The 12750-nt window shown below is 45.3% G+C and overlaps 2 protein-coding genes across 3 annotated transcripts in view; one reads left to right on the forward strand and one right to left on the reverse strand.

Moving 5' to 3' along the window:
- The window catches only part of PDGFD (platelet derived growth factor D), a 222330-nt gene that overhangs the window by 99576 nt on the left and 110004 nt on the right, over positions 1 to 12750 (reverse strand). The gene's annotated exons all lie outside the window — the stretch shown is intronic.
- DDI1 (DNA damage inducible 1 homolog 1) lies at positions 7090 to 10088 on the forward strand. Its single transcript, XM_047823325.1, has 2 exons — positions 7090 to 8559; positions 9868 to 10088. The coding sequence occupies exon 1, from the start codon at positions 7215 to 7217 to the stop codon at positions 8412 to 8414; it is 1200 nt and encodes a 399-aa protein (XP_047679281.1). The 5' UTR covers positions 7090 to 7214; the 3' UTR covers positions 8415 to 8559; positions 9868 to 10088.

Consider the following 12750-nt stretch of genomic DNA (forward strand, 5'->3'; position numbering starts at 1 on the left):
GAATATTCCTAAGTGGAATGCAAATGTGGAACAGGACAGGCAGGGGCGGCTCCATGTCTCAGCATAGAGAGAGAGCCCATGGAGAGGCTAACACGCCCAAACCTTTCTAATAGTAAGAAGGAAAATGCTCTGTACCTGATGCCATTGAGATAGCCTAAGAAAGAATCCTTGTATCTGGGCTGCTCAATTTAATTTTTCTGAGAAAAACAAGGTGAGTTGATTTCTCTTTTATTTGCTGTTTTTTTTAATGACGCTTTTGTTTACCAGACTTGTTTCTCATTTTCATGGTTGGAATACAATTAAATCCTATTGACAGATGGGATTCAGCCATGCTAATTACCATGGTGATCAATTAACTCGGCTGCTGTTTGGAATAGAAAAAGCTACATAAACAACAATCTGGAAATTCTGTCTTTTATGAGACCACTGTAGAGACATCACCTATGATGCATACACTTCATGAAATATCCAATTGACCATGTTATGGTGGCACAAGTGGCTTTTGTATTTATTGCAGATCTTCTCGCTCTAGCTTTGTCCCATCAGAAAACCAACATACATCCTGCTGCAAAGATGGGTGGACCCAAAGTATCAGCTTAAATAAAGTGACTTGCCACATAACTAGCTTTTGAGGTGGCATGGCCGGTGGCTAGAGCCATCAGATCCTTCGTGTTTGGTAGGACTGCGTGCTATTACTTCGTGCCCTACAGTGAGAAGTCTCCTGTGTCCAGGCTAAATGTGTATGGACAATGTAAACACTGGTTACTTTCAGAAAGTTCTGCATCAGCTTACCAATATGTGCGTAGTTCCGTCAACACCTTTAAATTACAGGATGATATGCACCAGTTATATGCATTTATATAAACATACACTAAAAGCACCCACCCCAGAAAGACTTTTGGATATTCCTGAATTAGCCTCTACCCATTTTCTAATAAAATATCTGCACAGGCTGGGGAGTAACGTAAGCTAAGACGGATGGACAACGTCACGCCGAAGACTGGAAGGAATCTTTCCCTAACTATAAACCAGACGAAGTGAACTGAGAAAAACACCCACGCAGATTTCAACCCAGGCACCACCTAAGCTCTTCCTCATGGAGCTACGACTGCCCCTTCCCCAGCAAGGCTTGGGACCGGAAGGAAGCACGGGTGTCTATTCTACGTGCGGATGCTGGGGACAGGGAGACTACTGGTCCCTCCCTGCACCAATCCTACCACCCACAGCATCTACAAGGACAACGGTGAACAGTAAGATGTGTGAGTGAGGAGAAAGGAGTCAAGTGAGTGCTGTGATACCTCAAGGAAAGGACTGTCCCTCCAAACCCAGGCAGGAAAAACTTCACCATGACCAAATCCTTCTTCCGGACCCAATGTCATTGCACTTTCTGCAGTGAGCCTTTGGGCACAGTCCTATCCACCTCCGGCACAACAACCCAACAAGGAACCTTGATCACTTCCAAGCAAGGTGCCTATGTGTGTCTTCTCTCTCCTATTAGGTATCTTGTTCTTTGAAAGAAGAAAGTGACTCCTACTCATCCGTCTGTCCCAGAAGCCACCAGCCCAGTGACTTGCTTATAGAGCGTGGCCATGACATCTTCATTGTGAAAAATGATTAACGTGTTTACGAGCTCATCTCCAAATGGCATGTAAACTTAACTAACATGTAAATAATAAACAAGTCTGTAACTTTCCAAATACATACACTTCTGGGCAATTAATGGGACAAGACACTGCCAAAGATTTCCCACCATGAATGACTCTACAGGAAGAACAAAGAGGAGGAGTAGAGAAGTCACAAGTAAATCAGAACTAAAAAAAAAAAAAAAACACACAACCAAAAAACCCAATACGAGTAGTGGGTTCAGGCCTTAGCAGCATGCTCCTAGCAGCAGTAGGAAAGGACTCATGAAGATCCAGGATGCTGGTGCCAATGCGATGTGGACTCTTGTCCAATCTGTGGCTGCTTCCCCATTCATTCCAGCACTTTCGCTTATACATCACGATGGAGGCCCTTTGTTAGGAATTTGGGAGGGTTCACAGTTGAGTAAGACAGGTGATGCACAAACATCTCACACGGTAGTTTTAATGAAATAAAGATACAATTTTTAAAATAAAAGTTTAAAAAATGCTAACTCTTGGCTGTCCCCTAGCTGATATTTGGTCAAATGTATGCCATTGTTCTCCGAACTTGAGGAGTACACTCAGAAGCATACTGTCTTTTCTACCAACTACCATAGAAAAGACAGATACCTAGAAAATGTTTACAAAAGAACACTGTGTTGATTGAATATTAACACCACACGAGCGAAAAATTATTTTCTCATTTTCAGGATAACACATAATTACCTAAATGTAATGAGGAATGACGATGCTAGTGTTAATATTTTGACGAAGAAAATTTATGTTTGAGTTATTATGGTCTATTTGAACTTATGAATAGGTCACGATGCTATTTCTAAACTACAGTGTTTTTGAAATGTGCTGATTACAAGTTTGCTATAAAAGAGTAAACATTTAAAAAGGTTTGAATGATTTTCCCCAATCACAGCTCAAATGAAAACATCTTAAGGCTCTATTATCATTACTGTTACTATTTTGTGTAACTTGGTTATTCTCCATTGAGCAAGAATTTTTAAATGGAAACGTTCTTTTTCTAGTTAAGTTTCTAGAAAGTTAAGAAACAAGTATCAACCCACGAAATCGTAAGTTGTTTTCATCCTGTCTTTATTACCTTAAATTTATTTAATCTGTAAGTGTTTCTCTCACAAATTACAAGTGATCTTCAGACTTTCAGTAATAAGGTGTGCATCCTACAGATCTGAGTTAATTTTTAAATGATTAAGACAGTGAAGGGATCATATGGCACAAAATTATAGCAGCAAACTTTCTTAAAAATAAGTAAATCACATGTATATTTAGATTTGGGAAGTCTATATTTTGAAGCAGCCAAAAGCTATCAAGACACTGTGTTATTCTCAACATGCAATATATACTTAAAACATATTTCTTATGATTAAATGTTAAAACAGTAATCTTTAAAATAAAGCAATAATACAACGTGCCATAAAAGTGCTCCCTGCTGGAAAATTGTGTATCTTTTTAATTGCACATTCTAAGTGATGGAGAACATGTCCTCACTACATGGGCACTTGCTCTCTCCTCACAGTGTATATTTCTGCAGTGCAGGTCTTCCGTCCATATTCTGTCTCCTCACAATAAAGAAAAACACCAGCTGAGTTGCCAGCAGGTTGATACAGACTATGTTCTCAGGTCTCATGAGTTTCTTCAATTACGTATCTGTTTATACATTTACATTAGAAGTCTTATCGTGGTGTTTAAGCGTCAAAGATGGGCAATGCTAAACCTCTCAAATGGGAAACCTTCCAACGTACGAATAAAAGCCTGAAGTTTCATCGGAGTACTGTTAATGTGTGTATCGAACAATTATCTGAGGAAATAAATGTTGTTCATTTGTGACAATTTATTGTATTATTGTAAAGCAAATGGAAGAATAGTAAGAAAATTAGTGGTTTAACCTCTGAATCTGCTTTGAAAATTCTGCATCTTTCCCAAGTTGCTTTGAGAATTTCAAGGAACAATTGCCCTGTCTTAATAAGTACTTGATTTTTAAAGTGATACCAGGCACATATTTCAAGCAAGGAATCCAAACACAGCAAGCTGATATGTGTGCTTAATGTGGTTTAATTATTATATATGCTACATACTAGACATTTACGAAGCTACTCCTTTTTCACAAAAAGACGTTTGCTCTGTAACGAGCAAGACATAGTGCTTTAAACATCAACTGACTTCACTAAGTGACACCATAATTATCTGGATTTTTTACTGCATTAAGGTTTTATCAAGAGGCAAATTATAAAGGGAATTGTTGTGGATTTATTCCAAAAAATAACCTGGGGGCTGTTTAGGGGGCTGGCCTGAAATCAGCATCATCTTTTCTATTTTCTGGGTATTTAGGCTGTACAAGGAGAATCGATTTTCTGAGTGATCGCCCTGAGACCTTGTAGCGAGTCTCACTTATCAAAGGAAGATTCAATTATGTTCCCATACTGTGCTTATGAAAGAAGAGAAGTGAGAGAATGTATTCACGGAAACTCGTCAGGAGAAGTTACAAGAACCCCCCGTTACCTGGATTTGTGCATCTAGAGAATTCAGAGCGACCGTCATTTCTCACCAGGCTGTGCAACGGGAATTTATGCTGTGGGATCATTTTTATATTTAGGCGTATTTATATAGACTCCCGATGATCCCAGAGTTTATTATACAATCAGAGTAAGTTTGTCATTACAGTTTTGAGGGAAGATAATTACACATATGGCATCTCAAACACCCACGGCCCTGAGAGAAATGAAAGAATCAAACCACATATATGTAGTCCCAGAAGGCTGTGTTTAGCGTTTTAGACTCCAGGCTGCTTGCTTTGCATCAGAGGCGAGGTCTGCATGAGTGGCTGGACTGGAGGACCCTAAGACCCCAGCTAATCCTGACATCCTGTGTCATACTGTGGGGAATGATGACACTGAATTGGCCAGACCTTGAGGCTTTCGTCTTTCCACCGTGTATTCTCAGAAAAGGCTACAATAGTAAAAATGGCATTAATGCAAAATGCCACCAAAAGTAAAGAGTCACAGCAAGCTAACAGAACACACGGCATGAAGGTTAATTATGTTCAGTAACAAAGCAAGGGTAACATGAACAAAAAGAACGTTAGCTTCTTCTTTTGATGTGAACCCTGGATCCTTGCTGTGCCAAAAAATCAAAAGCTTACTCTGCAAAAATGATCTCGCCCACTGTTTATAAAACACAAAACCCTAGCATTATCTCCCTGACAACCAACCGTCCAAAGCTGGTTGGTAGGACGTAGAATCTGTGCCTTGCTGGCTGGGTCTCACCTTACACTTGTTCTCAAGGTCAGCACGACCAAGGCTGATCTCTGATGACTCACCGGGACATCAACAACTACAGGAGTTTGTGAACTTAACATTTTAAGTCAAAAGGCCATCCCTCTCCACAAAGAGTGGAAAATAGCCCTAAGTAATTCACAATTTTCTACAGGAAAATTACAATGCAAGATTCCGCCCCCCCAAACTGTTACAAAATCCTCCTCATCCCGAAGAGCCGCTCCCTCTCCGGTTAAAGGTGTGAAGGGAGGCCACGCACTTCTCAGCCCCCGGTTCTCCACCATGTCCACCCCCATGCGGCTGCCTTTTCACCACCTTTCCGGAAGCCTTCCCGGCCCGACCCCCTCTCCGCATCCTGCATTTGTTCCCCAGACATTATTCACTCCTCCCGAGTTGTGCGGACTTGTCTGGTGTTTTTTCAACCCGCTGACTTAGCGTGGGTGTGTGTGTGTGTGTGTGTCCACCTACACCCCCCTTTCAAAGACCGCAGGGTCCTCTACGAACACAGTTGTCACTTCACATTATCCCCGGAACTCAGCTTATGCTTCGCACACACTGGGCATTTACTCCACATTCCGATATGAATGAACAGGTGTGTGGAAAGATAATGACAGTCAGAGCAACGGGTGAGAGGCCATCCTTTCTCCGAGACAAACGAGGCCAAAACAAAACATTTCTGTAGGCTGATGCAATCTGGAACAAACGGTGCAGGTGTTCCGAGAGAACTTGAAATAAAGAGGCGGGGAGGGACAAGGCCGACGATGCAGACTACCTTGTGGTTGGTAAGGACACACACCTGGGAGGCAGGAGTTCCTCACTGAAATATAGACACAAAGAGTGGCATTCGAGGACTTATCCACGGCACCGTTGGCCCTGGAGGTCCTGTCTACCCTGACCCAGCAAGCCTCCGCTCAGGTGCCTATGGGAGGGAACGGGCCCTCTGTCGGAGAGGAAGCCAGAGACGCCCCCAAAGAGGCATTCATGACGCGTTTGACTCCAGAACTGATGTCAGGTTGGTTTCCTCAAAGGAGCATCTCGTGCATCCACTGGAGGAAAGGGCCTATTTCTAACCAGGCCTCCATTTGAGAGCCTCCGTGTCACCCACACATTCTGGTGTTTTTCACTCCCCGCATCCGATGGGTAGACACGTGCCGTCCATTCTAGTCAGGGAACACTCTTGTTCCCCACAGAGCGGGCTGGAGCCTCCTCGTATTTGTTCCTTCGACCCACAGTCCCCTGTCTGCACCAGCGAGAACCCTTTACCTGGCTCTCTCCCCACCTGTCCCCATGAAGCGTGAGAGACCTCTTCCTTAAGTCAATTAAATGAAATACACACACACACACACACACACACACACACACACACACACACCTGCTTCAAATCTTCCCGGCTTCCTTTCTCTTTTTTCTCTCTCTTTCCCGCCCTTCCTTTTTTATATTTTTGGAGGGAGGACTCTTCCTTATTGATAATATTGCCATTCCTTGGACTCACATGTGACTCTATAAACCAGATTCAGTCATCGTCTTTCCAGCCTCACATCCTGCCACTCGAAACCACGTACAAATTTCTGCTATTACGTTGGATGGCTCACGTCCCTGGACAGAAAGCAGGCCGCGTCATGAATTCTGGCTTTTTTAATTCTTTTCGTCCGGAGTGACTCTCACCATTTTTCCCACGGAAAATGTGCATCCGTCAGGACCTGCCTGGTCTCTCCTCTGGAGCTCAACGTGTCTCAGCAGAAGCCCTTGCCTCCAGTACTGCGATTTCCCTGTTCACCATCGAGCCCCCCCCGAGAGCGTGAGGTCATGGAGCTCAGGCACCGAGTCTGACCCCCACCCCACCCCGAGCTCAGGCACTGAGTCTGACCCCTGTCTTTTGCCCCAGGCACACAGGGAGATGCTGGCCGTGGAGGCGACCCGCACTCCCTGCCTGCAGAGTGACGAAGAGCACACAGACTATAGCTCTCAGAGGGCCCCGATGAAACCTTTCCCTGCTATTCGGGAAGAGCTCATCATTCCCAGAGGATGGATGGGCAGGGCTGGAAGGGCTGGCCTGGGAACCACGCGGCGGGACCGGAGAGACCTGGCTTCTGGGGGAGCGGGCGTTCCAAGTTCCAAGCAGCACCACACAAACGGGGTCTGGAACACACACGTGCCCTCGAGGTTCCGTGGGGCTGGTGAGCAGCTGGCCCTCCCCGACAAGCGAATGAACGAGAGCCGGGGCACCAGGGGAGGACACCGGTGAGCCCGCCACACGGCCGATCCCCTGCGCCGACCCGGGGCCCATGCCATGCTGGTCACCGTGTACTGTGTGCGGAGGGACCTGTCGGAGGCGACCTTCTCCCTCCAGGTCAGCCCTGACTTCGAGCTGCACGACTTCCGCATCCTGTGCGAGCTGGAGTCGGGGGTCCCCGCCGACGAGATCCAGATCATCCACATGGAGCAGGTCCTGGCCGACGACCACAGCTCGCTGGGCTCCTACGGCCTCCGCGACGGTGACGTGGTGGTGTTGCTGCAGAAGGAGAGCGCGGGGTCCCGGATGCCGGGCCGCACGGCCAGCCTGCCCCACGTGGAGCTGGCCGGGCCGGCAGAGCCGGGCACGTCCGGCGGCCGCCAGCAGCAACCCCCGCAGCACCTGCAGCGCCGGGTGCAGCCCCGCGGCCTCAGCTCCGGGGAGAAGAGGGTGTCCGCACAGAGCCTGGACAGCCCCGTGCTGATTCGGAGCATGCTGCTGTCCAGCCCCCACGACCTGTCGCTGCTGAAGGAGCGCAACCCCCGCCTGGCCGAGGCCCTGCTCGGTGGGAGCCTCGAGACGTTTTCGCGCGTCCTGATGGAGCAGCAGAGGGAGAGAGCCCTGCGGGAGCAGGAGAGGCTTCGTCTCTACTCCGCGGACCCGTTCGACTTGGAAGCTCAGGCCAGAATCGAAGAAGAGATCCGGCAGCAGAACATCGAGGAGAACATGAACATAGCGATGGAGGAGGCCCCGGAGAGTTTCGGGCAAGTGGCCATGCTCTACATCAACTGCAAAGTCAACGGGCACCCTCTGAAGGCCTTTGTGGACTCGGGGGCCCAGATGACCATCATGAGCCAGGCTTGTGCCGAGAGGTGCAATATCATCCGGCTGGTGGACCGGCGCTGGGCTGGCATCGCCAAGGGGGTGGGCACACAGAGGATCATGGGCCGGGTCCATCTGGCTCAGATTCAGATCGAAGGGGATTTCCTTCAGTGCTCGTTCTCTATCCTCGAGGACCAGCCCATGGACATGCTTCTCGGGCTGGACATGCTCAGGAGACATCAGTGTTCCATCGACTTGAAGAAAAACGTGCTGGTGATCGGCACCACGGGCACGCAGACTTCCTTCCTTCCCGAGGGGGAGTTACCCCTGTGTGCCAAGCTGGTGAGCGGTGCTGGGCAAGAAGAGTCTTCAGACAAGGAAGCAGTGGACACTATTAAGCGTTCGGTCAAGGATTTAGGACGGAAAAAGCACTGAAATGGGTTATAAATATGCCACCACCTTGAGGGAGCCTCAGGTCCCGGGAAATTCTAAAATATGAGCTCACTGGCCATGTAATCATTAAAAACATCAGTAACAACCAAACCTGGCTTCGACACTACCTTCTGAGATCCATCACTGTGTAAGTCATGATTGCTTGATCTCAGCCCCTCATCCATTCCCTTATCCCAACGTCACTGAGCCTCAGCCCAGGAAGGCTCTGGAGGTCCCACGTGATTTCCAGAGAATCCATCAAAGAAAATCAATCTCCTCCTTTAGAGACACTGTCCTATCAGATCGTGGGGTGGCTCGTCTAAACCACATGCTGTTTGCTCATTCCCTAGAAAGAGCCATCGCTACAGACCCCACAGAACATCTGTAACAAAACAATTTCTAATCAGCACTAACAACTATTTACATTAAGAGAAATAGGTCTATTTTCACAGATGTTGTTTTCTTTGGGAAAAGTCTTAGAAATGGTGAGCCAGTTACACTCTGAAGTTGATTAATACTTACAAATGTCTGTTTTGGACAGTAGAAAGGCAGATTTCCTCATATTCTACATCTTCCCTTCCAGCGGACTCCCCCGGAATCATGCTCACTGCACTCTGCCCCTAAAGGCTGTTTTGCCACATTTGAGAAAATGGAATTTTCTCCTAGGAAGTCTAAAATAATGCCCCCTTTCCCTTGCATTCAAAGAAACCCTGGTCATAACATGAAGGCCAGCAAGTAGATTTTTTTAATTTAATTATATGGTGCAACTTGGAAGGCTAGTGGTTGTGCTGTGGGGCCAGTGGGAGGTAGGAGCAGGCAGTGGACCACATCCCTTAATACTCATTTCAACTAAATCATCTAACAAAAAAACCCCCCAAAACCCTCTGTTTTAGGGGTGCCTGGGTGGCTCAGTCGTTTGAGCTTCTATTTTTGGTTCAGGTCATGATCTCATAGTTCATGAGTTTGAATCCCCACATCGGGCTTGCTGCTGTGTGCCTGTCAGCGCAGAGCCCATTTTGGATCCTCTGTGCCCCTCTCTCTGCCCTTTCCCCACTTACACTCTGCCAAAAATAAATATATATTTAAAAAAAAAAGAACAGTAGATTCTAAGTCAAGAAATACATGTTCTGATTCTAGCTCAATGGTACTTAGGCATATCGGTTCACATCTGACACAACTCAGATTTCTCATCAATAAATCACTTTGGAGCAGAGAGCCACTGTCAGGTGCCCGGGCTTCATTATGATCTAGGGCATTCTTTACATTAAATTAAAATTTCCCAACAAAATCTAAAGCCACTGAAAGCATTTCCCAAAAGTTACAGGAAAACAAAACGCTCCCTGTCATCACCATATGCCTTTCTTGGTTGGCTGCTTGGTGACACCAACCATCTTATTTCTAAAGAGTCACCTCTTCCTTCCAGACACCTGTTCACTGCCTGTTTTCTTCTTAATAGATGTTCCCATGCTCAGATGCCTCAACCTTGTCTGCATTCGTGCCAACGGCAGCATCCACTGAACTGCTAAAAATGAGCAATGGACAGACCTCTTCTCTACTTTTGCTCCTAAGTACTCAGCAAACGTAACTAACAAAAGGAAGAAATTCAGAGTAAAGTCAGGGATAATCAATTAAATGCCTGTGATGAAAACTGACTGAATAAATATAATGAATCCTTCACTGATAAAAATATGCATGTTCCAGGGCGCCTGGGGAGCTCAGTCAGTTGGGCGTCCAACTTTGGCCCAGGTCACGATCTCACGGTTTGTGAGTTCGAGCCCCGCGTCGGGTTTGCTGCTGCCAGTGAGGAGCCTGCTTGGCATCCTCTGTCCCCCTCTCTCTCGGCCCCTCCACTACTCACACACATACTCTCTCTCTCACTCTCTCTCTCAAAAATAAACATTAAAAAAAAATAAGCACACTGCTCAGCAGTTTCTACAGGGTTCTGTTTTCAGGTCCGAGTGTCCTGAGTGCATGTCATGTGGAAATGCTCGACATAAAAGTTTGGTATTTGGCCTATCAGGATGTCTCACCCATAAAAACCAACCTGAAAAACATCAGATCTTTACACTAAAAGGTAGTTTGCATGATATCACATCCCAACATACCCACCTTGCCTTCTTGGAGGAACATCCCTTCCAAAGTAGCTACAGTGACTCAGGACCAGTCTCAAGTATAATTCTGTTTCTGATTTTGAACTGAACTCTACTATTCCATAACTTCCAATAAATAGGTCTTCAAGTTTCCTTCTTCCAAGAACATATGTAATTAATGTGATTTCTCTGGCATGAAATAATCCTTTGAATACATGAAACCAATGTCACTTAAGTTTTAACTTAATTCTTTTAGCTGTTTCTCACAGCCTAAGTTTGGACCCATGTAAAAATTTCTGTCATGTTCCTCTGGACATATTCTAGCTTCTAAAAATATTACTTGAGTAAATGGGTTGATAAATTAAAAATACTTTTATTGAGCTAAAAAGCAATGATCTCCAAGAAAAAATCAATAAGCAGAGTGGATGAATTAAGCAGTGTCCTTCCTGATTAATTTTTAACATCACTGTCTTTCAAATCAGATAGGATTTTAATAATTAGTTTCATGGATCGAAATCCTGACTCAGTCCTGTGTGCACTTGAATAGATCCTTGTCGATTAAATTTTAAATGGATTAGTTTTAGGAAAAGGTTACATCTTTTGCATGTCTATCAAGTAAATTAGATGCTATGCAATGTGCCTTCATGTATGACTGCCTTTAATCCTCAGAATAAATCCTCAAAATAGTCACAACCACATTTTACAGATGAGACATTCAAGGCTCAGAATAATGAAACATTCAGATATCCAAAGCTTAGTGTTCTTTAAACTCTTTCTTGACGACAATCTACATTTTTTTTAATGTTTATTTTTAAGAGAAAGATAGCGGGGGAGGGGCAGAGAGAGAAGGAGACACAGAATCCGAAGCAGGCTGCAGGCTGAGAGCTGTCAGCACAGACCCCAGGTGGGCTCGAACTCATGAACCACAAGATCATGACCAAGTTGAAGTCAGACGCTTTGCCTCCCAGGTGCCCTGACAATCTACATTTTAGATTGCGACTCAGTTTCACATCACACGCACACACACGTGCACACTCACACACGTAAGCCTATTTTTGCGAAACAAAAAAATTCTTGAAATAATATGAAATGTTTTACCCTTTCCCAGGCTATTACTTCGAAAAACTGTATTTTATTACTTAAGAAAATACATTTAGACATGTCCCACTAATTATCTCACCAAGGTATCCTGACCCACAATGTGAAAAAACTGACCTGCCGGCCTGCTGAGTTCAGGTCTTTCTGATTTCAACCTCCTTGATGCGACACATTTGAGTCCTAGCTACCAGTAAAAATTGTCACAAAATGTCACCAACTCGGATTCTTGCTACTGGACGTGAGTAAGCCTTGTAAGGAAGACGGAGAGTCTCATCTTGAATTTGCATATGACTGGTGACCTGGGCTCCCCCCCTGCTTAAAGGAATGCTTGCCAAATGCGGATAAATGACCCCGCTGCTCTGCAAACAAAAGCAAAACAAAATCTATGGAAATTAAACACCACCTGCAGAAGGGACAACAGAGGAGCAGTGGACAGAAGAGGGTCAACAATTATTTACTGAACACCCACGAAATAAGCACTGAGCCACACTCTCACAAACGTGGACATGTGCGAGTTATTTCCAGACCTCAATGGGAACACAGCCTGGCAGAGCCAGAGGAAAGACTTGTGATCAAGTGAGGACACAAAGGGTGGACGTGTAATGTGTTGGTGCAAATGAAGGAATGAATCTTATTACGGGGGGTATTTTTAAAAGAAGAAACAAGCCACTGAGTGCACTCTCAATATGTCTAAAATGACCGACACTGATTCTGGACAACAAACATCCTCTCCTACAGTTCAGGCTGCTAACATACGACTTCTACAGCGTCTGCTGTTGGGAATTATCGACTACAGGGAATGTACTACCTGGAAAACGAGGAACAAATCTTCATTTTCCTTCTTCCAGTTAGAAATCAGGATAAAGCACGCCACTTGAGGAAGCTGACCTAACCCTGTTTAAGATGACAAGCCATTTAAAGAAATCCATTAATCCCTTGGTTTCACCTAACGTCCATGTAAATGCCCGTTCTACCTAAAAGGAAATCACTATTGTCGATAAGCATGCATTTCGAGAAGCCAGTAATGCGTTCTGCTGCAGTTAAACCAGAAGACTGATGACTGAGATTTGGAGCGCACACGGCCTCCATTTTTTTCCTAAAGCACCAGGTCGTAAAATTTCTCTTGTTCCTAGGGGAAAACCCACTCCCCA

This window comes from Prionailurus viverrinus, chromosome D1, assembly GCF_022837055.1.
Source record: "Prionailurus viverrinus isolate Anna chromosome D1, UM_Priviv_1.0, whole genome shotgun sequence".
Taxonomy (NCBI): Eukaryota; Metazoa; Chordata; class Mammalia; order Carnivora; family Felidae; genus Prionailurus; species Prionailurus viverrinus.